The sequence below is a fragment of the Hemitrygon akajei genome, unplaced genomic scaffold, assembly GCF_048418815.1.
Source record: "Hemitrygon akajei unplaced genomic scaffold, sHemAka1.3 Scf000077, whole genome shotgun sequence".
In the NCBI taxonomy this organism is placed as follows: Eukaryota; Metazoa; Chordata; class Chondrichthyes; order Myliobatiformes; family Dasyatidae; genus Hemitrygon; species Hemitrygon akajei.
This window is the reverse complement of record NW_027331963.1, coordinates 3,414,118-3,439,916: the sequence shown is the minus strand read 5'-3', so window position 1 is coordinate 3,439,916 and position 25,799 is coordinate 3,414,118. Positions and strand designations below refer to the sequence as shown.

Genomic DNA, 25,799 nt, shown 5'->3' with positions numbered 1-25,799 from the left:
CGGATGGGTCGGGCAGTGTGTGAGGTGAGAGGAGCAGAGTCATCGGTTCAGGTCGGAGTCCCTCCACCCGTCACCTGATCCCGTTTCCTGTTCACGTTTTTCTGCAGATCTGCAGCATCTGCGGGTCACTGCTCTACGTGTCCGTGTAGCTTCACCTTTGTCCCCTTCAGACAACGCAGTGAGATCCGGATCAAGTAGTTCCACACAATTAGAATAGTTTATTACATTTTTTATCTATTTTTGTACTATATATATACTTATTTTAAATCACAATTGTTAAAATCTTTTGTTAAGAATTAGGTTCTACTGCTACCGCAGAGACAACAAATTTCATGGCATATTCCGGTGCTATTAAACTTGATTCTGATATTAATATGGGAGACCCACCACCGGTCACCTGATCCCATTTACCGCAGATCGTAATGTGAGATTGAAGCATCTTCCATATATTTGCTTTCCACAGAAATGACAACAGGTCAGTTTCCTTCTGTGGTTCCGGAGCAGAAGCTCAGTCTGTCTAATATTTCCACACAATTAAAGTGGGGAATTTGTTTATTATCATCACGTACTGAGCTACAGTGAAAATCTTGCCTGATGTACCATCCACACAGATCGATACATTACAACAGTACATTGAGCTCATATACAACAGAACAATCACTGTAACAAAGCATTATGGCTGCAGAGAAAGTGCAATGCAGATAGACATATGGTGCAGGGTCACGTCGAGTTGCATTGTGAGGCCGAGTCCATTTTATCTTTCATTTGGCTTTTCACTGCAGACAGGAAGCCATCCTTCAGCCTGGTTGTACACCAGGTACAACTTTAAGGCTTTTGTATCTCTCTGCCAAGGTGGGAGCGGGTTTGCAGCAAGAATGTCCAGGTTATGAGGTTCTTTGTGTACATGGCCTGCTTTTCCGAGGGAGGGGAAGTGTAGGAAGAGTCCATGGAGTGGAGGCTTGTTTCTCTGATGTTCTCTGCTCTCCAAAGTTCTCTGCAGTTCCTTGCAGTCATGGGCAGAGCAGTAGCCATACAAAGGCATGAAGTATCGACAAGGAGCTCAGAGACCTCGGCCTTCACCCTGCCTTGTGTAGCTGGCTCCTGGACTTCCTGTCAGATCGCCAGCATGTGGTAACAGTGGGCTCCATCTCCTCTCGCTGTGACCCTCAGGACACATAACCCACAGGGTTGTCTCTTTGGCCCTGTCATTTACTTTCTGTGCACCCATGACTTGTGTTGCCACCCACAGCTCCAATCTGCTAATTAAATTTGCTGAGAATACTACATTGATTGGCCTAATCTCAAATACTGATAACAATCGATCAAATGCCTCCTGACAAGGTTCAGTCCAAACAAACTTTTCACCCTTCTTCAGGAGATTAGTCAGAGGAAGAGTGATAGCAGCAAAGTTCTTACAGAACTTACGATAATATCCATCCATTCCCAGAAACCTTCTAAGAGCCTTCTTAGCAGTCAGAATAGGAACTTGAGAAATTGCCTGGACTTTTGCCCGAACAGGAGCCAACTTCCTTTGAGCTACAACATAGCCAAGACAGGTCACAGAGGCATGGCCAAATTCACTCTTAGCCAAGTTAACTGTAAGGCTGGCCTGTGAAAGCCTGTCAAACAGCTTTTCTACTGCAGAGATATGCTCTTTCCAAGTGTCACTCCCTGTGATTAAGTCATCAATATAGGCATCTGTGTGTTCTAACCCTCGAATTACAGAATCAATCATTCTCTGGGATGTTCCTGGAGCATTTTTCTTTCCAAAAGGCAAAACATTGTATTCATACAACCCAGATGGTGTCACAAATGCAGAAATTTCTCTACCTCTGTCCGTCAATGGAACACACCAATACCCTGTCAACAGATCAATCTTTGTAAGAAATTAGCTATTCCAACCTTATTGATGCAATCATCTACCCTAGGGATAGGATAGGCATCTGTTTTTTTTTCTGCATTTACCTTCCCATAATCAGTGCCTCTGAGACCTACTGAATCTGTTTCCACACTTACAACAATTGCTCAGCCAATTTACATTTTCTACGTTCATGCGATATGGGTGTTGTTTAATCGGTTTGGCTTGACCAATATCTGTGTCATGTACTGAGACCGTGGTTTGCTTGGGAACATCGGGAAATAAATCTTTAAACTTCAGAACTAATTCCTTCAGCTGTTGTTGTTGCTTTGGCTACAGATGAGCCAACTTGTTATCAATATTTTCTGGAACAACCGAGTTCATTAGTCTAACTGGGACAATGTTTGGCTTGTGAAAAGTCTCAGACGAGTCAATTGTTTCATTCTCAGGGTTGCCAGATTCATATATTTTGACAACAACACTCACAGATGGTGCCTGATTGTCAAAATAAGGCTTTATCATATTTATGTGTACCAGCTGTGTTAGTTTACGTCGGTCGTGTGTTGTAATAACATAATTCACATCATTAAATTGAGAGACTATTTCATACGGTCTATTGAATTTCACCTGAAGTGGATTCGTCAACATAAGGCAAGCACCTTATCCCCCACCCGGTATTTTCTTTCGCAACCCTGCTTATCAAACCAACACTTCATTTTGTTTTGAGAAATCTTTAAGTTTTGTTTCACTAGACTACAGAATTGGTGTCGTTTATTTTTGTACTTTAAAACATGGTCTAACAAGTTAACATGTACATCCCCATCAATCCACCGCTCCTTTTACAAGGTCAAGGGTCACCTCACTCTGCGACCAAATACGAGTTCAAATGGAGTAAAGCCCAATGATTCCTGAACCGACTCTCTTACTGCGAACAAAAGCAAATGTATTCCTTCATCCTAGTCGTTTCCATTTTCAACACAGTATGTCTTGATCATTGTTTTGGGGGTAGAGTGAAATGTTTCTAAAGCCCCTTGTGATTCCGGATGGTATGTAGACGATGTAATTTGTTTTGCTCCCAGTTCATAAACTACCTGCTGGAATAACCCAGATGTAAAATTACTTCCTTGATCAGACTGGATTTCTTGAGGCAAATCGAATAAAGTAAAAAAAAACCTCGGTAAGAGCCTTCGACACATTTTTAGCTTTAATATTTCTGAGAGGTATTGCCTCTGGGAATATGGATGCAGTACACATAATAGTTAGCAGATACTGATGACCAGCTTTAGTCTTTGGCAAATGGGCCAGCAGAATCCACTATAACTTTGGAAAAGGGTTCACTGAATGCAGGTATAGGCCGGAGTGGGGCCACTGGGATGACCTGATTAGGTTTAGCCACAACTTGACAAGTGTGACAAATACCAGCATTAATTTCTGGTTTACCCTGGTTATCCCTGCTACTCTTTTTGAAACTCTTATTCAGGGTAAACATAACCTTATGAGTTAAAGCAAACTGATCTGCTAATCTAGCAGACACCTGCATAGTGGCAGATTCATTTCCATCTAAATACGTCTTTATGTAATCAGGGACGCACTTTTTGAATTCTTCAATTAAAACCAACTCTTTCAAGCTGTTAACATCAGCATTTACATTTTTATATGTGCACCAGCGGGAAATACACACAAATTTCTCATAAGCAAATTCCATATAAGTCTGGTTCACAGATTTCTTCAAATTTCTAAACTTTTGCCTGTATGCTTCTGGGACCAACTCATAAGCTTTGAGCACAGCCTGTTTCACTAGGTCATAATGTGTGGTGCGTGACCATGTGGTTAAGGTGTTAAACTAGTGATCTGAAGGTCATGATTTTGAGCCTCAGCCAAGGCAGCGTGAATGTCTTTGAGCAAAGCACTGAACCACACACTGCTCCTGCACGTTTATAGCCCAGTGGCGATGATTGGTACAGTATAAAGCTGCTTCATCAACTGTCAAAGCAGAATAGGCATGCTAAGCCTTCCCCTTTGTTACACTTTATGAGACAATTTTCTGTATGTTTTTCTGCCTCTCTAGCCTCAAACTGCCTCTGCCTTTCCGCAGCCTCCATCTTTAATTTTTCTAAATTGTACTGGAGCTCAAGCTCACTAGGTTTACTTTCAGGAAACACCTCCAACTCCTCCACTTTAAACACTCCCTCAGATACATAATGTTCAGCTATTATCCTCTGCATCTGTGCCCTCCTCATTGTCAATTTCACCTTAGCAAGTTTTAACCTTCTAGCAAGACTCAACAACTCAATCCTTCTGGTGTCCTCTAATACCTCAGAGGTTGGCACTTCCTGACATCGATCAACATCCATTGCTGCAAATTTTCCACACAGAAATAAATCAAAAGAGATTTCCCCAATGAAATCGATAATTTATCAATCCTCAAATTTGATCATATCCCAGATGCAGGCCCCATTTTGTTACGAACCGTAACGCTTCAGAAACGAACCAGCAGCAACAGACTACTACTGGAGTCTGATTTTGACGTGAAAATCACAATGCTTATTAGTATCCACTTATAATATAGTAACTTAAGCAAGTTAAACAACAATTAACAGTGTTATGTTTATATATGTGTATAAATATAACTCCCAAACTATTGAGCTCGGGGGAAACAAGGCTTGGAGTCTTCAGATGGTAAAGTATGAAAGTTCAGTTCATCCACAAAATAGGTGATGAGAGAGATATTTGTAATTCAGCGTAAATGTCGAGAGAAGGCAGTTATGTCGAACAGCAAGGGAGATGAGGCTGAGTGCAGAGCTATGGTGGAAACCTTTGTCACATGGTACGAGGAGAATCATCTGCAGCTTAATGTGAAAAAGACTAAGGAGCTGGTGGTGGACCTGAGGAGGGCTAAGGCACCGGTGACCCCTGTTTCCATCCAAGGGGTCAGTGTGGACATGGTGGAAGATTACAAATACCTGGGGATACAAATTGACAATAAACTGGACTGCTCAAAGAACACTCAGGCTGTTTACAAGAAGGGTTAGAGCCATCTCTATTTCCTGAGGAGACTGAGGTCCTTTGACATCTGCCAGACGATGGTGAGGATGTTCTACGAGGCTGTGGTGACCAGTGCTATCATGTTTGCTGCTGTGTGCTGGGGAAGAAGGTTGAGGGTAGCAGACACCAACAGAATCAACAAACTCATTCGTAAGGCCAGTGATGTTGTGGGGGTGGAACTGGACTCTCTGACGGTGGTGTCGTAAAAGAGAATGCTGTCCAAGTTGCATGCCATCTTGGACAATGGCTCCCATCTGCTCCATAATGTACTAGTTAGGCACAGGAGTACATTCAGCCAGAGACTCATTCCACCGAGATCTAACACTGAGTGTCACAGGAAGTCATTCCTGCCTGTGGCCATCAAACTTTTCAAATCTTCCCTCCGAGTGTCAGACACCCTGAGCCAATAAGCTGGTCCTGGACTTATTTCCACTTGCAAAGATTAACTTATTATTATTTAATTATTGATGGTTTGATATTGCTATATTCCTACACTATTCTTGGTTGGTGTGGCTGTAACGAAACTCAATTTCCCTCAGGATCAATAAAGTACGTCTGTCCATCTGTCTGTTATACAGGTTCCACAGTGTTAAAATGAGAGAACAGATCCGTCATCTTTACAAATCTACATACGAATTATCACCGAAAGTGACTTATCATGAGGGCTATCATCTTCAAATGAATGACCACATCAGACCCAGGCAAGGGTTAACACATAAGTGGTCTCCACAGGATATCCCAAATCAGATCCACTCCTATGGCTTAAATGAGGTGACAACCACACATTCGATGTATGGATAATGGATAGTGGATAATTAACCCACCCTTGCGGGCATAGGAAAGTTCTAAACAGTGACCTTTGGCCACTACTTCCCTGGTTTCAATCCTTCCATTTTTCATCCGTCTCCGTCTGACTCTGAGTGTCTGTGTCCTCAATTAAAACTAAACAAGCTGCAAGTCAGACTGATTCACCTTCTTAATCTCTCTTAAATATGACAGTCCATATCAAAGGAAACCAAGGGATTCATAACAATGGCCACTCCCCACTATGAACTGACTTGTGTTCCAGTAGTTGGGATGACTGAGTGAATCCTTTCCCACAGATTGAGCAGGTGAACGGCTTCTCCCGAGTGTGAACTTGCTGATGTCTCTGTAGGTTGGATGACTGATTGAATCCCTTCCCACAGTCTGAGCAGGTGAACAGCCTCTCCCCAGTGTGAACTGACTGGTGTGCCAGTAGGTGGGATGACTGAGAGAATCCCTTCCCACATTCTGAGCAGGTGAATGGCTTCTCCCCAGTGTGAACTCGCTGATGTCTCTGAAGGGTGGAAGAGTGTGTGAATCTCTTCCCACATTCTGAGCAGGTGAACGGCTTCTCTCCAGTGTGAACTCGCTGATGACTATGTAGGTTGGATGAGTGAGCGAATCTCTTCCCACATTCTGAGCAGGTGAACGGCTTCTCCCCAGTGTGAACTGACTGGTGTGCCAGTAGGTGGGATGACTGAGTGAATCTCTTCCCACATTCTGAGCAGGTGAATGGCTTCTCCCCAGTGTGAACTCGCTGATGTCTCTGTAGGGTGGAAGAGTCAGTGAATCCCTTCCCACAGACTGAGCAGATGAACAGCTTCTCCCCAGTGTGAACTCGCTGATGTACCAGTAAGGTGGATGACTTAGTGAATAGTTTCCCACATTCTGAGCAGGTGAAAGGCCACTCCCCAGTGTGAACTTGCTGGTGTGCCAGTAGTTGGGATGACCGAGTGAATCCCTTCCCACACTCTGAGCAGGTGAATGGCCTCTCTCCAGTGTGAACTCGCTGATGACTCAGTAGGGTGGATGGATCAGTGAATCTCTTCCCACAGACTGAGCAGGTGAATGGCTTCTCCCCAGTGTGAACTCGATGATGTCTCTGTAGTTGGGATAACTGAGTGAATCTCTTCCCACATTCTGAGCAGGTGAACGGCCTCTCCCCAGTGTGAACTCGCTGATGCTTCTGTAGGCTGGATGAATCACTGAATCGCTTCCCACATTCTGAGCAGGTGAACGGCTTCTCCCCAGTGTGAACTCGCTGATGCTTCTGTAGGCTGGATGAATCACTGAATCTCTTCCCACATTCTGAGCAAGTGAACGGCCTCTCCCCAGTGTGAACTCGCTGATGACTATGTAGGATGGAAGATTGAGTGAATCTCTTACCACAGTCTGAGCAGGTGAACGGCCTCTCCCCGGTATGAACTCGCTGATGACTCTGTAGGTGGGATGACTGAGTGAATCTCTTCCCACAGACTGAGCAGCTGAACGGCTTCTCCCCAGTGTGAACTCGCTGATGACTCTGCAGGTAGGATGACTGAATGAATCTCTTCCCACAGACTGAGCAGCTGAATGGCTTCTCCCCAGTGTGAACTCGCTGATGTACCAGTAAGGTGGATGACTTAGTGAATCCTTTCCCACATTCTGAGCACGGGAAAGGCCACTCCCCAGTGTGAATATGCTGGTGTGCCAGTAGTTGGGATGACCGAGTGAATCCCTTCCCACACTCTGAGCAGGTGAATGGCCTCTCTCCAGTGTGAACTCGCTGATGACTCTGTAGGGTGGATGACTGAGTGAATCCCTTCCCACAGACTGAGCAGGTGAATGGCTTCTCCCCAGTGTGAACTCGCTGGTGACTGTGTAGGTGGGATGACTGAGTGAATCTCTTCTCACAGACTGAGCAAGTGAACAGCCTCTCCCCAGTGTGAACACGCTGGTGTGCCATTAGGTCAGATGACTGAGTGAATCCTTTCTCAGATATTCAGCAGATCACCAGCCTTTGCCCAGAGTGAACTGACTGGTGTGTCCACAGGTGGGAAGACTGACTGAATGCTTTCTCACACACAGAACAGGTGAATGGCCTTGCCCAGTGTGAACTTGCTGATGTACCTTCAATTGTGATAACCGAATGAATCCATTCACACTGTTTCAGCATGTGAACAACCTTTCTCCTGTGTAAAATGACGGGTTGCCAGTTGGTCAAATGACCGAGTGAATCCCTCCCCACAGTTTGAGCAGGAAGGATGGTCGATTGAATCCCATGCTCCACTTCTTAAATATCTGGACAGAGACAACAAAACTGGTGTGCCTTGTTTGAACTTCCTGGAGACAAATTCTTTCTTGTTTTTAACCTGTAAAAAGATTTACAAAATCCATCAATGGGTGTAAGACAACATTTCAGATGAGATTACTTGAGTTACCAAGGTTTGATCTGGTATCACACTGTCACAGTGAGGTTCTACCCAAGTTGGACAGAGAAATCATCTCCTGACTGGGCAGAGTGCTGGTATCTGGAATGACTATCAATTCCCTGATGCTCTTCCTGTTTCTATAAGAATGGGGCATTTCTGTCATCTCCAATTTGTACCTTGGCGGAGTTGGACTCTCTCCATTGGTATTATTCCCTGTTCCTGCTGAGCTGCATGGGTGCCTGGCCCCACAGTAACCGAAACAGTCTCACGCAATTAGTCTTTCTTGATGTGCATCTGGGATTTTCTTTTATGTATTATTAACTTAAAGTGCCACAGTTTTAATGCCATATAAAAAATTCCTGTTGAGGTGAATGGTTGGTCCGCACAGCTGTTAAAAAGACAGAGTTAATTTTTGTAATATTTTACATTCTTGTAGAAAATTACAACACAGAAACATGCCCTTTGGGCCATCTAGTCTGTGGTGAACTATTTAATCTGCCCACTCCCACACCCCTACCATGCAGGTACCTACATGAACCTCTTAAATGTTGAAATTGAGCTCGCATGCACCACTTGTGCTGGCTGCTCATTGCACACCCGGATGACTGTCTGTGTGAAGAAGTTTCCCTTCATGATCCCCTTAACATTTCACCTTTCACCCTTAACCCATGGCCTCTGGTTGTACTCCCACCCCATCAATCAAATCTCCCCTCAATCTCCTACACTCCAAGGAATAAAGTCCTGACCTGTTCAATCTTTCCTTATAACCCAAGTACTCCAGACCTGGCAACATCCTTGTGAATTTTCTCTGAACTTTTTCAAAGTCTTTACATCTTTCCTGTAGGCTGGTGACCAAAACTGCACTCAGTACTCCAAATTAGGCCTCACCAATGTCTTCTACAAGTCAACATAACATCCATCTATTGTTGTCAGTATTTTTGTTCATGAAGGCCATTAGGCTAAAATCTTCCCTTCCATCTCTATCTAACTGTGATACCACTTTCAGTGAATTAAGGACTTTCTTCTACAAGAGGTCCCTTTCTTCTACAACACTCCTCCGTGCCCGACCAGTCACTGTGAAAGACCTCCCTTGGCAGGTCAGACCAAATTGCAACAACTCACACTTGTCTGCATTAAATTCCTTTTTCCATTTCTCAAACCATTTTGCCAGTTGGTCCAGATCGCACTGCAAGTTTAAATGCTTTTTTGGCATTGACTAGATGGGACAAATAGCCTGTTTCTTTACTGAACTTCTCCATGTTTCTATGGCAGAGAAGCTGACCAAACTTGTTTGGAAGGGAAAGGGTAGGAGTTACAATTGAGCAGCAGTGGCTGGGGTTTCTGGAGCAATTCGGGACCTGAGTGATTCCACAGAAGTGGAAGCATTAGAAAGACAGGAGGACACAACTGTGGCTAAAATGAGAAGCCAAAGCCAACGTAAATGTCAAAGAGAGGGCAAACAAAAGAACAAAAACTATTCGGAAGCTTTGAGAAACCAAAAGAAGACAACAAAAAAATTCAGATGAGCTCAGTGCGTGGAATCATGACTTGTAGTCATTAATGGGTCTCAGTAGCACCCCAACAGTCTGAGGCATTTAGAGGAACAAAATATACGAGGCTTCAATTTCTCTTCAAAAGCAAGGTTCCCTGGACCAGTTACCTTTCAACTTTCATTTTGGGAGCCACATACAAACTCTGCATCCTCAAAAATTCACATCTGAAGGCCTCCCACTTACAGGTACTCCTTTGCCAGGAATCAACCTGTCCCAAACCACACTTGTCAGATCCTTTCTGATAACATCAAAATTGACCTTTCTCCAATTTAGAATCTCAACCCGTGGTCCAGACCTCTCTTTTTCCATATTTACTTTGAATCTCATGGCATTATGATCACAAATTCTGTCACCACCCTGGATCATTTCCTAACAGCTTATTGCACACTTCTACATCAGGAATTCTACGTACTGATTAAGGGCACATTTGACAAACTCTACCCCATCTAGTCTTTTTACAGTGTAGGAGTCCCAGTCAATATATGGAAAGTTAAAATCACTTATTGAATCAACCTTTTTTTTTATTGGCATGGTCTGCAATCTCTCTACAAATTTGTTCCTCTAAATCCCTCACACTTCCGGCTGCAACCAAGTCCCAATATTGGCTACAATATCATAATTCCTGGTCCTGAGCTCATCTGGCTTTCCTACGATGCTTCTTGCATTGTGATATATACAGCTCAGCACATTCATCGCACCAGGCTCAACCATCTAACTGCTGAATCTATGATCTGAACACCTGACTGGTGTCAAGGAAACAAACCCTCCATCATTGTCACAAAAACAAAGGAGCTGTTTGTGGACGACAGGAGGAATGGAGACAGGATAACCCTTATTGACATCAATGGATCTGGGGTTAAGAAGGTGAACAGCTTTAAGTTCCTCGGCATAAACATCACCAAGCACCTTACATTGTCTGTACATACGGCTGTGTTGTGAAAAGAGCACAGCAGTACCTCCTTCACCTCAGATAGTTGAAAAAGTTGGGGATGGGGACCAAAATCCTGAGGACTTTCTACAGGGACACAATTGAGAGCATCCTGACGGGCTGCATCACTGCCTGGTATGGGAACTGTACTTCCCTTAATTGCAGGAAACTGCAGAGAGTGTTGCGGACAGCCCAGCACATCCGTAGTGGTGAACTTTCCACTATTCAGTACATTTACACAGACAGGTGTATAAAAAGGGCCCAAAGGATATCAGGGACCAAATTCACCACAACCACAAACTGTTCCTGCTGTCACCATCCAGGAAACGGTACCACAGCAAAAGGACCAACAGGCTCCGGGACATCATCTTCCACCAGGCCATCAGACTGATTAATTCATGCTGATGCAATTGCATTTCAATGTTATATTGACTGTCCTATGTACAAACTATCTATAATAAATTACCATAAATTACACACTGCACATTTAGATGGAGAGATAACATAAAGATTTCTACTCCTCATGTTTATGAAGTAGGTATCTAATAAAGTCAATTCAATTCAATTCACCCTCTCCATTATCTGATAGATAGATAGATAGATAGATAGATACTTTATTCATCCCCATGGGGAAATTCAACTTATTTTTTCCAATGTCCCATACACTTGTTGTAGCAAAACTAATTACATACACTACTTAACTCAGTAAAAAATATGATATACATCTAAATCACTATCTCAAAAAGCATTAATAATAGCTTTTAAAAAGTTCTTAAGTCCTGGCGGTAGAATTGTAAAGCCTAATGGCATTGGGGAGTATTGACCTCTTCATCCTGTCTGAGGAGAATTGCATCGATAGTAACCTGTCGCTGAAACTGCTTCTCTCTCTCTGGATGGTGCTATGTAGAGGATGTTCAGAGTTATCCATAATTGACCATAGCCTACTCAGCGCCCTTCGCTCAGCTACCGATGTTAAACTCTCCAGTACTTTGCCCACGACAGAGCCCGCCTTCCTTACCAGCTTATTAAGACGTGAGGCGTCCCTCTTCTTAATGCTTCCTCCCCAAAACGCCACCGCAAAGAAGAGGGCGCTCTCCACAACTGACCTATAGAACATCTTCAGCATCTCACTACAGACATTGAATGACGCCAACTTTCTTAGGAAGTACAGTCGACTCTGTGCCTTCCTGCACAAGGCATCTGTGTTGGCAGTCCAGTCTAGCTTCTCGTCTAACTGTACTCCCAGATACTTGTAGGTCTTAACCTGCTCCACACATTCTCCATTAATGATCACTGGCTCCATATGAGGCTTAGATCTCCTAAAGTCCACCACCATCTCCTTGGTCTTGGTGATATTGAGACGCAGGTAGTTTGATTTGCACCATATCACAAAGTCCTGTATCAGTTTCCTATACTCCTCCTCCTGTCCATTCCTGACACACCCCACTATGGCCGTGTCATCAGCGAACTTCTGCACATGGCAGGACTCCGAGTTATATTGGAAGTCTGATGTGTACAGGGTGAACAGGACCGGAGAGAGTACGGTTCCCTGCAGCGCCCCTGTGCTGCTGACCACCGTGTCAGACCTACAGTCTCCCAACCGCACATCTATCTGTCAAGTAGTCCACTATCCAATCCACCATGTGAGAGTCTACTCCCATCTCCGTTAGGTCACTGTTTGGTCATTCTGGCTCCCATTCCCCTTGCAGTTTATTTTAACCACATCACCCGCTCCACCCACACTAGCACTAGCATGCCTTACCACTTGGATATCAGTCCCCTCTTGTTCTGTTCCCCTAACTAATGAATCACCTATCACCCCTTTGACTTTTCTCTGTCAGGTAATCCCCTTCACCACCAGTTTCTACAGTGGTCTACCTTTTGTTGTGTTTGATGGGCACAAGAGTACTCTGCAATGGCTATTTAACCTCATTCCCCTTCCTGACTCTCTCCCAGTTTCCTGTGTCCGGCACCTTGGGTGCAACTCACCTCTCTTCATGTCATACCTATCACCCCCTCCAACTCCTGGATGATCCGGAATTCATCCATTTCAGGTTCCAACTCCTTAACGTGCAGGGTCCACATCTTGTAGGTGAGGACATCAGGGACGCTGGAGGTCTCACCACCTTCCCACCAATGTCCCCTCTAATTTGTAATGACCAATGTGCAGTTAAATCATGTACTGTGCACTTTTTTTAAACTCAGTGACATGTGCACAGTGAATTTTATACAGAGAGGTAATCGTTTTCACAGCTAGCAAATCACTGTTGATAAGTACTTTGATCTCCCCTGGGTTTGATCGAGTTCATCTGCACTCTCACACAACCTATGTAGCAGCCCTGTAATGGGTAATGAAGGATTTTCTCACCAAAGCTTTTGCATATTGTCCATATGTGGTTTGCTTGCTAAATTATGCTTTAAAAAGTCAGATTTGCAACTGGTTTGTTGATCAAGTTTGACTGTTTAAATGGTTAATTACATATTTGACTGAGAAAAGAGGATAAAAGGATTTGTTCATTTTATCTAATATTTGGTTTGATTTTTGTTGTTATTTCTTAAATTACTAACTGGTAGTCTTTTTTTCTACCAACAGGGTTTCTTTTTATATATTTATCTGGGAGGGTTAAGTTACTATGATTTTACTAATTAATATTTCTATCAATTCAGTTCAGTTAAGTATACTATTAACTTTTTTAAATCTGTTTTATTATAGCACCCTATAACTGAATTTAAAGTTTTCTTAGGGATTTAAAGCTAAACTTAAGATGGGGCTGGTTTTTCTCTCTAAGAGATTATATTATTTTGGTTCTTTTTCTGTTTAACACATGATAGAATGTAAAGACTCTCCTTTGTTGAGACTTTACTGTCTTTCTTGCAAGGTCATTTTATATATTTTATGTACTGGCTGGGGGGAGGCAGAGACGAGACCAACAGAGTGGCCCATGTCTTCGCATCTATCTTAGTTCACTTGCCGTTTTTTCAGGCTTTTTGGAGGGTGGGTGGGTTTAGAGTTAGGAGTTTTTTCCCATTGGGTGGTTCCAGAGCATGCGTGTTTTCTATATGGCTTTATTCTTCATCACTGCCATCTTTGATAATCCCGTATTGGTATGTGTTCTGCGCATGTATAAAGTAAATTAGAATAAAATTATAGTATGGCAGTTAAATGGATTAATGTAATAATTTGGAATATACGTGGTTGGAATTATCCTATTAAACAAAAAAGACTTCAAATTATTAATCGATTCCAACCTGATATAATTTTTGCTCAGGAGACGCATATCAAGGCAGGAGATCAGAATAGATTTTTTCGCTGGTGGAATGGAAAACAACTCCATGCTACTTCTCAGAGCAAAACTAAGGGTGTGTCTATCTTTATTAAATCTAATATATTTACTCAAGAGTATATTGAGTCAGATTCTAATGGTAGATTTTTAATTGTTAAAGGAGTGATTTGTAATAGAAAGGTTGTTTTGGTTAATTTGTATGGTCCTAATTTAGATGATCCTGCTTTTTAAAAAAAAATATTTGCTTTACTGCCAGATTTAAATGAGTATATGTTGTTAATGGGTGGGGTTTTTAAACTGTTGCTTAAATCCTATGATTGATAAGAGCTCAACTAATCAACGACTTACAAATCATTTTGCGTCAGTTATTAACTCTTTTTTGACCAATTTTGGGTTGATTGAATTATGGAGGCATTTACACCCTGATAACAGAGAATATTTTTTTTCTTTCCATGTTTATGAAATATATTCAAGGATTGATTATATTATAGTTGATCCCTGTCTTTTGCCTAATGTTAAAAACTGTGAATATGACGCTATTGCTATACCTGATCATGCGCCTTTGAGTTTGTCCTTTGAATTTGACGATGACATTTTTGGCCGTCCACCATGGCACATGTCTCAGACTTTATTGCAAAGCTCTGACTTTATCAGTTTTATCAAAAGCCAGATAAAAGAAGTTTTTACTTTTTAATGATATAGGAGGTAGGTCTAAATTAATTATATTGGATACATTCAAAGCATTTTTATGTGGTCAGATTATTTCTTATTCAACTAAACTTAAAAAACAGACTAAAGCAAAATTAGATAAAATTTCAAAACAAATTAAAGATTTAGATAATATCTATGTGACCTCCCCTAATATTGACATTTAAAAAAAGGGTGGAACTTCAATCATAATATAACCTATTATTAACTCATTTAATTGAAGGTTATCTACTTAAGTTAAAGACCCAATTTTATATGTTTGGAGATAAAAATAATAAACTACATGCATCTCAATTAAAATGAGCTGGAGCCAAGAGGCAAATTTTGAAAATTCGTAGAAAAGATGGTACCCTGGCTCGGGATTATGAAGAAATTAATAAGATTTTTCAAGACTTTTATACTGAACTTTATAAATCTCAATGTCCAGTGGACTCTTCTGAAATGAATGGTTTTTTTTTTACGAACGATTGCTTTTCCTAAAATTTCTGTTGAGGATCAAAAAACTCTGGATGCCTAAATTACTGAATCCAAAATTCATAAAGCTATTTTCTCAATGCAAACTGGTAAGGCCCCGGGACTTGCCGGTTATCCTGTAGAATTTTATTAAAAATTTGGAAAATTGCTTTCTCCATATATGTTGGAGATGTTTAAAGAATCTTTTGTGAAAAGTGATTTACCCTCTACTTTTTATGAAGCTTCTATTTCTTTAATTCTCAAAAAGGATAAAGATCCTTTTGATTTTGCCTCATACAGACGTATTTCATTATTGAATGTTGAAGCTAAGATTCACTTAAAGATGATGGCCAATCCATTGGAGAGTATTTTGGGTAAAGTCATTTTTAAAGATCAAACAGGCTTTATAAAGGGTCATTTTTCTTTCTCAAATGTTCGGAGATTATTTAACATTATACATTCACCTTCTTCTAAAACTCCACAATGCCTTATATCTTTGGATGCTGAAAAAGCATTTGATTGAATCGAATGGAAATATTTATTTAATACTTTAGAAAAATTTTGTTTTTGTATTAATTTTAATAATTGGATTAAAATGATATATAAAGCTCCTATTGCTACTGTTGTCACTAATAACTGTAGGTCTCCTTTTTTCAGCTATCACGGGGGACAAGCCAAGGTTGCCCATTAAGTCCTTTGTTATGTAACTTAAGATTAGAGCCCCTTGCTATTGCTCTTTGTGAAGCCGAAAATATTCATGGGATTTTTGTGAATGAGGCCATGCACAAGATCGCTCTTTACACTGATGATTTATTGATATGTATATCCAAGCCTGAATAATCTATTCCTGCTTTGCTAAAATTATAAGACAAATTTGGAGACCTTTCAGGATATAAAATAAATTTTAGTAAAAGTGAATTACTTCCTTTAAATGAATCTGTCTCTATATATGATAATATTCCTTTTAAAGTTATGGATTCTTTTAGATATTTAGGTGTTATAATTACTAAAAAATATCAGGATCTTTATAAAGCCAATTTTCCTCCTTTAGTGGACTTTTTAAGATTTGTTTTTACAAGAGTGTTTAATGTCTTTTTCACAGTTAATGGACAAATATGATATCTCTAATACACATTTTTCAAATATTTACAGGTTGGGAATTTTTTACGTGATTTTTTACCAATTTACCCCTCAGCCTGCTCTTTAAATTTGGCTTATGCTATTTTTCAGTTTAAACCTTTTCAAAAACAATTCATAGCAATCCTTGATAAACAGTTAATGAATGCTCACATGTCGCCTAATGACAGGGTTCAATGCACCTGGGAAGTACAACTTCAACATTCACTTTCAGATAATCAGTGGAGTAAAATTTATTATTTAGTCAATAATTCACCTATCTGCACATGCCATATCTAAATTCAGTTTAAGATAGTACACAGGGCCCACATGTCCAAAGATATATTGGTGCATATTTTTTCTAATATAAGCCCTATTTGTGACAGATGTAATGCAGAAGTGGCTACTCTAACTCATATGTTTTGGTCATGTGTAAGTTTAAACAATTTTTGGAGGGATGTGTTTGGAATATTATCTAAAGTTATAGATGTGGATGTTCAACCTAATCCACTTACAGCAATTTTTGGGATTATTCCAGAGGAAGCAAGCAAAGTGTCTGCTTCCGCCCAACAAAACTTTTATATTTATTTCAGAATATTCCTGTTTTTGTTTACTAAGAAGTTATTTGATCGGATTGATTCTATTATTCTATCTTTTATTTGGGATAATAAAAGACCAAGAATTGGTAAATGTCATTTGCAAAAGTTAAAAAAGGATGGTGGTCTCACTTTGCCTAATCTATGAATGTATTATTGGGCTGGTAACTTCTGGTATGTCCTTCTGGTTATATTGGGTTGATAGGAATGAACAGCCAATCTGGGTAGACCAGGAACTGAGAGATGTGAAACAGTTTTATTTAACTTCGTTATTAGGAGTTACTCTACCTATACAATTAGCTAAAGTTGCTAATTTAAACCTATATCCTGTGGTTAAGCACTCTTTACAAATTTGGAACCAGTTCCGCAATTTTTTTTAATCGTAAAAAAGTTAAACTTTGTAGTATAATTTACCATAATTACTTTTTAAACCTTCTTGGAGTGCTCCAATTTTTTTTTTTACTTTGGGAAAATAAAGGTATTAATTCTTTTTTGGATTTATTTAAAGAAGGCAGATTGATGTCTTTTGAACAATTTGTCGATAAGTATTCTCTCTTATATTCAAATTTTTTACAATATCTTCAAGTTAGACATTTTTTACAAAAATATTTAAGTAATTTTCCTTACATATTGGAGGCTGATTTGTCAGATACTATTATGAATATGAACCCCTTGTTGAAAGGTTCTATTGGAAGAATTTATCATTTATTATTACAAAGGGATAAGCGTCCTTTACTTAAGATTAAACAAGATTGGGAGAAGGAACTCAATTTCCCTTTTATATGGGAGGATTGGACATGGATTCTGAAGCTGGTTAACTCTTCTTCGATCTGTGCTAGTCATTCACTGATTCAATTTAAAATTGTACATTATTACCATTTGACGAAGGAGAGACTTCCAAAAATATTTCCCAATGTTGACAAGTATTGTGATAGATGTAAAAATGAGATAGCCACACTGACACATATGTTCTGGTCATGTCTATATTAAAACAGTTTTGAAAGTCAGTCTTTTCGACAATTTCTAAAGCACTCAGAATCAATTTACAACCTAATAAATTAACTATGCTTTTTGGAATAATTCCTCAAAATATCCATGGTATTTCTGTGTCTGACCAACATGTTTGTTACATTGATAGCTAGGAGGGCCATCTTGTTGAAATGGAAGGATATATCAGCTCCTACTTTGTCACAATGGCTCTCTCAGGTGATGCTGTCTCTTGGAGAAAATTAGAAGTCGAACCTTTGTACCTTTATTTGATTTTGAGAAAAGATGGGGATCATCTGCTCATTATTATCATTTCAGTTAACTGATAGATTTCCTCCACGATCTAAATGTAAATTTTTTTGATATATCTTTTCTTTCTTTTTGGTGGTTTGATGTTTATTTTTAGAAGCTTTTTGTATGACGCTTGGCTCTGGGGTTGTACCTCCAATGGGTTCCTTCTTTTTTCCCCTCACTTTTCTTTTTAGTTTAATTCACAAAATTTTCAATCCTCAAGATAATTTCCTCTTTTATGAGGCATTGTAAGTGTTGTTACTTCGATGCACTTGTGCTATTTTTGAATAATAATAATAATAAAAAGATATGAAAAGAATATTAAAGGTGAATATGTTCAGTGGGAAGGAGGATGCGAGCGGGCTATATCTGCGGATCAGAAATGGGAACAACAACCTACCAAGGGACAGGTGGGGACAACAACCCATTTAGAAATTGACAAGCAAAGATGCTTCCTACCATGAGTACCACCCCTCAGGAAGAGCCCAATGTAATATTGACAGTTGCTGCTATTCCAGTTCCGTTTATGATTGATATGGGGGCAACTACAACCACTCTCAATCGGGAAATAGTATCGGAAAAGGGATTGCAGTTATCAGACGCAACATTCACTCTGTCTGGGTTTGAAGGCACGGAACGTACGTATTCACATAACAGTCGGGGGTGTAATCCAGCAGGGAGAGACTTGCTCTGTCTGTTGGAAGTCGAGATTCTCTGCACAGGCAATGGTGTCACCCTGTGACAGGTGAACAACTGATAGCTTCCCCAATTTCTGACCTCCCAGTGGTGGGCATTTAATCTGGACTCCACTGCGTCTGAACCCCTTCTGCCAGTGGTCGACCCCCATGTGACTCTGTGCTGTGACATTACGGGGTGCTCAGCTGAGGAAAGTCAATATTATGCACCCCTCGAGGGACAGAAGTTCCCAGTCATGATGATTGGAGAGATCCCCATTCCACTGTTAGTGTTTGCCCTGGGTTCAAGCCAAAGAGCCCAGAGTTCATTGCCTACACCTTGCTGAAACAAGCCTCCAGCACCGAGGGAGACTGGCAAGACTTGGCTGCGGTCCAACTCCGATACTGGAAGGAGTCTGAGGTGAAGGCGGGACATTTGGTGAGACACACTTTTAATATTGACCGATCCCAAGACGCTGTACCCCATCTCTGAGCAAATTCAGGCCATGAAGTCGGTCGCACCAACTGTCCCCCTATCCGGATCACCATGAAGGAAGGACAGACTCTCCCATCCATTCTGCAATATCCCCCTCTAGCCCGAAGCAATTTTATGAGGATGGAAGCTCTTTTGTGGATCCAGCAGGGAAACGATGCGATAGTGACGGACAGTGAAGTAATTGAGCAGGCCTCTTTTGAAGCAGCTGTCTCTGCCCAGAAGGCTGAGCTGTTTGCTCTGACTCGTGCCTGTATCCCAGCAACAGACTAAAGTGGGAACGTTTACACAGACTCCCGTTATGCATTTGGAATTGTACATGACTACGGGGCTCTCTGGGAACATGGGGATTCCTGACTTCCTCTGGCCACCCCATTAGTAATGCCACCATTGTAAACAACTTACTCACCGCTCTGCAGCTACCTTGAGTTCTGGCTGTTATTAAATGTGCAGCCCACACACGCATGTCCGACTGTGTCACTAAACACAATGCTCTAGCAGATCAGACAGTGAAAAGTGCGGCACAATCCTCAGTAGTTGTAGCCTCCTCGCGTTCCCGTCAAGCAACCCTCCATGACTAAAGCAGAACGGGTTTGCTGGACATGTGGGAGGTACGTAATTTTCAGGGGGACACCTCTGAGGAGGAGCACAAACTGTGGTCCCAGATGGGGGTGCCAGAAAGACCCCGACCTAGGTTTTTGGATCACCCAGTGGGACAGGTTTGTGTTCCTACACAGTTTTTACCAATATTGGCCGATTATATACATAATTGTACACACCTGGGAAAGGAGGGAATGGTTGGTAACCTGTACCCTGCACACCGGGTACAACTCCCTTGACAGGTGGATCCTTTTCTGTGTCTACAAGTTGATTTTATTGAATTGCCTAGAGTACATTGCTATAGATACTGCTTAGTTATTATAGATGTGTTTAGTAGATGGATTGAAGCTATTCCAACTACCATTAATATGACTGTTGAGAAGGTATTATTATGGGATATAATTCCCAGGTACGGCCTGCCTGAGATGCTGAGTTCAACAATGGCCCACACTTTATGGTGAAAGTAAACGAAGGGGTATGTAATGAACTAGCTATCCAGCAACAATTCCACTGTCTACACCGCCCATGGGCCGCTGGCAGAGTGGAAAGAGCCAATGGCACTCTGAAGAGTAAACTGGCCAGACTAACAGCGGAGACTGGACTCACTTGGTTGAAGGTCCTACCGTTAGCCCTATTCCACGAAGGTTACCCCATAGGGGAAAGCGGGGTTGTCACCAGTTTACAACATTTATGGATGGCCCATGAGAATATCCTGGGGACCAAGACCTTGTGCACCATTGCTCCCAGAAAGCCTACCAGCAAAATTAGATATTGGAAGAGATGGGGAAATAAATATGCCAACTAACCAAAATTTTCCAAGCGTTACATTCACAGGTATGACAGGCTTACAAGGAAGAGAACTACCCTGCAGAGAGGAGTGACTATCCCACCATAGAACCTGGGAATTTATCCTGATCAGGAACTGCGATCGAGGGAAACTCAGACCTCAGATATCAAGTGTTACTGACCACTCCGACAGCTGTGAAACTGAAAGGGCAATCTCGGTGGATATATCGAATAGACTACAAACGTGTTACTGAAGGAAATGAGTAGAAGGACTCTCTCGGACTAAAGGAAATTGTATTGGTTGATAGTAGAGAGTGATGAACCTCTCGGTTTCTTGCTGTGGACTGTCATTTTAACAGATATTGCCTGAGTGATGTCAGCCACCAGCTTTCTCAGCTCCTGTTTGATTCTTACAAAGAGAGAGAGAGAGGGCTGGAACTATTTGACCATGCAGTGTGTTTACACTTGCTCGCAGCTTGTGTTTACATAGCTCAAAGTTTGTTTTATTTAAGCAAGGACACACAGTCAGCCGGAGAGAAAGAAAGAAGATGGAAAGTTCGAAACAAAGGACCTAGTGGCCAAAGGTCACTGTTTGGACTCCCCAATGCCCACAAGGGTGGGTTAATTATTGATCCATTGTATACTGAATGTGTGATTGTCACTTTGTTTGATCCAATGGAGTGGATCTGTTGGTTTGGGTGTATCCTGTGAGGACCACTTGTGCTAACCCTTGCCTGGGGGTGGTAATTCACTTGAAGAGGTACCCCTGTGACCAATCACTGTTGGTGATAATTCGTATAATCCATATGGGGATTTTGTTGGAGTATCCCGTGGCTACCACTTTTGTTAACCCTTAGCTGGATTCGGGTGTGTTCTATGGTAACCACTTGTGAGAGTGGATATTCTGTGGAAATCACTGTCGGTAATACTTTGTGTGTTGGATCTGGATTGGGAGTACCCTGCGGAATAAACCTGTGTGTTAACCCTTGCTTGGGTGGTAGTTCCTTCTGCAGACAGTACTCCTGTGATAAGCTACTTTTGGAGATAATTCGTATGTGGATTTAGAACGATAGATAAGACCTACGGCGACTGTTATCCCGTTTTATCACCATGGAATTTGTGGAATTCAACATAATTGCCTTCTCTCGACATTCACCTTGGATTACAAATATCTCTCTTGTCATTTATTCCATGTCTGAACTGAACTTTCATACTTCACCATCTCAAGACTTTGAGCTTGGTATTCCCTGAGCTCAGTGGTTTGGGAGTTATATTTACACATGTGGTAAATATATATGGTTCATTTAAACCGTTACGAGTGCGTAACAGTAGTGTTTGTGTTTATGTCTTTGAGAGGGCTCACCCCAGCATCCAGTTACGATCTTTCTGTCTCTGTCACACTTAATGTCAAATGGGTAGAACTAGGGGCCCTGACAGACACAGTGTTTTGACAGATGTATCTCAGGCTCCCACCAAACGGAACTTCCTACACTGGGAAACATGCATCGTGGCCATACTTGCAGGTGCCCAGCAGCGGAGAGGAATAACTGAGACTGAGCGATCTTTGATGATAGTTTTTCTCTCCTATGGAGTAGCCGGGAATTCACGAGAGATAATCAATTTGGCTACAGCACTTGAGGAGCTGGCCACAATACTGCAGAGGCCCTGGCAGAAACACAGGCCCAAGTAACAGAAATATCCACTGAAATGATTGCAATCTGGCAAACAGTCCTATAGAATCTTACGGCTTTAGATTTTATCCTAGCTAAGAAGGGGGAACCTGTGCTATTATTGACACAGAATGCTGCACCTATATCCTTGATGAGTCTAATAACATTACATTCCTCTCCAAGCACATTGCCTAGGAGATTGACAGCATCAAGAAATTAGGGCAGGATTTACACAGGTTCACTGAAGGGTCAAAATGGTGATCTTCGAAGGCCTGTTTGGTAATATGTGAGGCATAATATTGCATTATGGCCTAATAGTTGTACATATCATTGTTATAGTTACTGTTGTATGCCATTTTTACCCACTGAGAAGTCAAAACTGTACTCGGTTGCTTTCTCTGTAAAAAAATTACTGTTTTGTTGCTCATGTAACAATCAAAAAGAAGGGAATGATGAAGTATGGTTTAACACTTCGTTAAAAAATAGCAGCCTGTTTTTCTGAAAGAAACTGCTGATGATCAGTAGATGTACTAAGCCATGCTGAGCCATATTTCTTCTTGAAGGTAGCTAGCTAGGGTTTCAGGACGCTCATCGCCTTGTGTGTTCATGTGCAGAGATAGGACAGCTTCAGTCTGTTCTGTGTGTGTAAGCCATTTTATATTTGTGTACAAATTGTGTATTGTGTAATTATTTTGTAATTTGTCTTTAGGGGCTCCAGCCTGTCATGTAGTAAATAACTTTGGCTCCAGCATGTCTTGTGTGGGGAGTATCTGGATGGATATATCTGTGGTGAAGGGGAATTGTTAGTCAGTTAGTGGATTGGGCGGGAACAGTCATTGACTGTTCCTGTTTGAGCGACTAACTGAGTAAGCCCCAGATACTTGGAATAAAGAGTTTGTACTTATACAGTCTATGAGAGACTCTCTCTGGATTCGCTTTCCACAGAATGGGAGTGGTTTCAAAGGGCTGGGCTGCTGGAAGCACATTACCAGACCTGGAGTGATTGCAACTGGGTCTGACAGAGGCATAACTGGTTCTTCAGGGCACATTCAGTCTCGCTCCAGCTGTTTCCTACCTTCCCTTGTACAGGTATGTAATGTCTAAAGGACCAGTGTTTGAGTAAATGAGACTCACCAAACTTTCTCCTGACTGAATCACTGGAATCTCCGAGTCAGATGGGTTCTCTCCAGTTGATGCTCTCAGTCCTCGGGCTGGTTCACTTGTTGTTGTTCCCTCATCTTCAGTTGTGGTTTTTCTTCCAATAAATCTCTCACTGCAGGTCTAACGTTAACATGAAAGATAATGAAGCACATTAACAATAAAAAGCAGAACCAAACATTTCTGCTTAATGTTACTAAGAACAAAACTCACTGAAATTTAAACGTTGAAGGCAGATATAATGATCTCAGTGAACAATCTTTTATTGTCCCTCACATGACACAAAAGAATATGGGATAAGAAGGAGCCATCATTCAGTCATGGTAAGACATAAGGAACAGAATTAGGTGATTTGATCCATCTGATCTGCTCCACCATTTAAACATGGCTGATTTTTATTCCAACACCATATTCCTGCCTTCCTCCTGTAACCCTGAAGCTATTTAGCAATCTTGAATATATTAATCTCTGTCATAAATATACCCAAATCGCAGCCTCAGCCAACCTCTGTGGCAACAAATTCCACACTTCGGACACCTAATGCAAAAAAAAATCTCAACTGAATTTTAACGGGAAGCATCTTTATTCTGAGACTGTGCTGTCAGATCACAGACTCTCTGTCTAATGGAAACATCCTCTCCATGTCCACTGTATCCAGGCTTTTCAGCATTCGGTAGGTTTACTTAACCATACATCGCTTCCACAAACCTCACCGTCCCTCTGAACTCCATTGAGCACAGGTCCAAAACCATCAAATGCTCCTCATACATAAAGCCGATCATGAGATTATTCATGTGAACCTCGTTAGCAACAACTGCACTGAACACATTTCCAGCAATAACAGACAAACTGGTACCAGGATAATTGACAGGGAAAAGTTGTGCTTTCTTTACTGTTCTACTATCACAGATCGAGTCATTTCCATTTCCAGGTTAAATGTAATAAAAAGAAAGTGGAATTACCAGAAATGCTCAGCAGGTAAGGAACAGCTGCGGGGAGGGGAACAAACTTTACAATTCAGGTTAATGACGTTTCGTCAGAATGACTTCAAACATTTAGTTTTTAGTGCAGATCTCCAGCAACTTGAGATTCTGCCTGATTTCCACCGAATGACAGACTGGTGACAGTGAGGGGTGGGGGAATTTCCAAACACAGTTTGAATGCCAGACTCACGGGTCTAGTCCTACTGTTGTAAACATGGAAAAGCCAGTCCGGAGATGTCAGAACACACCACAGCTACTGAATTAATGATACATACTACTGTATAAAAGATTCGAAAATGACAGAGTTAGAAGAAACAACAAGAACTTTGCCAGATATACTTTGACCCTCACCAAATTTTTATCAACACACCATAGAAAGTTTCCCATCCGGACACTTCACGCTTTGCATGGTAACTACTCCGCCCGTGACTGCGAGGAACGGCAGAGACCTTTAGATCCAGATCTGCACATCACAGAAACCATCCTCCCCACTAGACTTCCCAGTCCCTCGGTAAAGCAGTCAGTGAAATCAAAGATCCCCACAACCTGGGACGTTCTCCTTTCTCACCCACCCCACTCCGTAAAGCCATAAAGCTCCAGGACAAATGCGAGGAGCCTCAGGAAGCGAGCCGAATTGGGAATGTTAATCTGACTAAGTGGCCAAAAACACACCACGTGATCTTGCGTCACAAAGCGGAGGGCGGGGTGAATCTGCGATACACAGCCTCACGTGACCTGTTGGCGGGACTTCCATTTCAATTCTGAGGAAATAGACACCCTGTACTCCTGGTTTGGATCGTTCAATGCAGATTATGTGAAGGGGACACATTTCTGACGAGCCCAGATAACTGGAAAATAAATGAGTAACTGGCCCTCAGTTCGGGGCTCACGGCCAACATCGGATCTCCCCGCTCGGGATCGGTCTCAATACTCACCGATGGGAAAGTGATATCTTCGGTCAGCAAACAGGGATGCTGACCGTGGAGACGAAAAGCCTTCCCCGTTCACACAGCCGACCCACTTCAGCAATGAGCGGAGAGGAAAACACCGTCCACCCGGAGAAGCTGGGCATGCGCGAAGCGATCGTTTCAGTGTCCGGAGGGCGGGGCCTCGGAAACAGATGCACAGATGCTGCCCATCTACGGTTAAATGGGGGGGGGCAAAGGAATCACGTGACGGCTTTGGTCTCCTACCCCCCCCCCCCCGACTGAGAACCAGCTACCCACTACTCTGTGGACAGAAGTAAACTTGCCGCTCACATTTCCTCTCACCTTAAATGTATTAGTCATTTCAACCCCAGGAAAAATATATCGTCTGTCCACTCTATCTATTCCTCTCGTTATCTTACAAACGTCCATCCAGTCTCACCCCAGCCTGCGCCGCTCTGGAGAAAACAACACA

The 25,799-nt window shown here is 41.8% G+C and overlaps 1 protein-coding gene across 1 annotated transcript; it reads right to left on the bottom strand.

Moving 5' to 3' along the window:
- Window positions 1-4,172: 4,172 nt before the first annotated feature.
- Window positions 4,173-25,467, bottom strand: LOC140722459 (uncharacterized). The gene is made up of 3 exons (XM_073037199.1): window positions 25,334-25,467; window positions 23,392-23,538; window positions 4,173-8,058 (listed from the first exon to the last, which is right to left on the bottom strand). The coding sequence occupies exon 3, from the start codon at window positions 7,650-7,652 to the stop codon at window positions 5,928-5,930; it is 1,725 nt and encodes a 574-aa protein (XP_072893300.1). The 5' UTR covers window positions 7,653-8,058; window positions 23,392-23,538; window positions 25,334-25,467; the 3' UTR covers window positions 4,173-5,927.
- Between the last annotated feature and the right edge of the window lie 332 nt (window positions 25,468-25,799).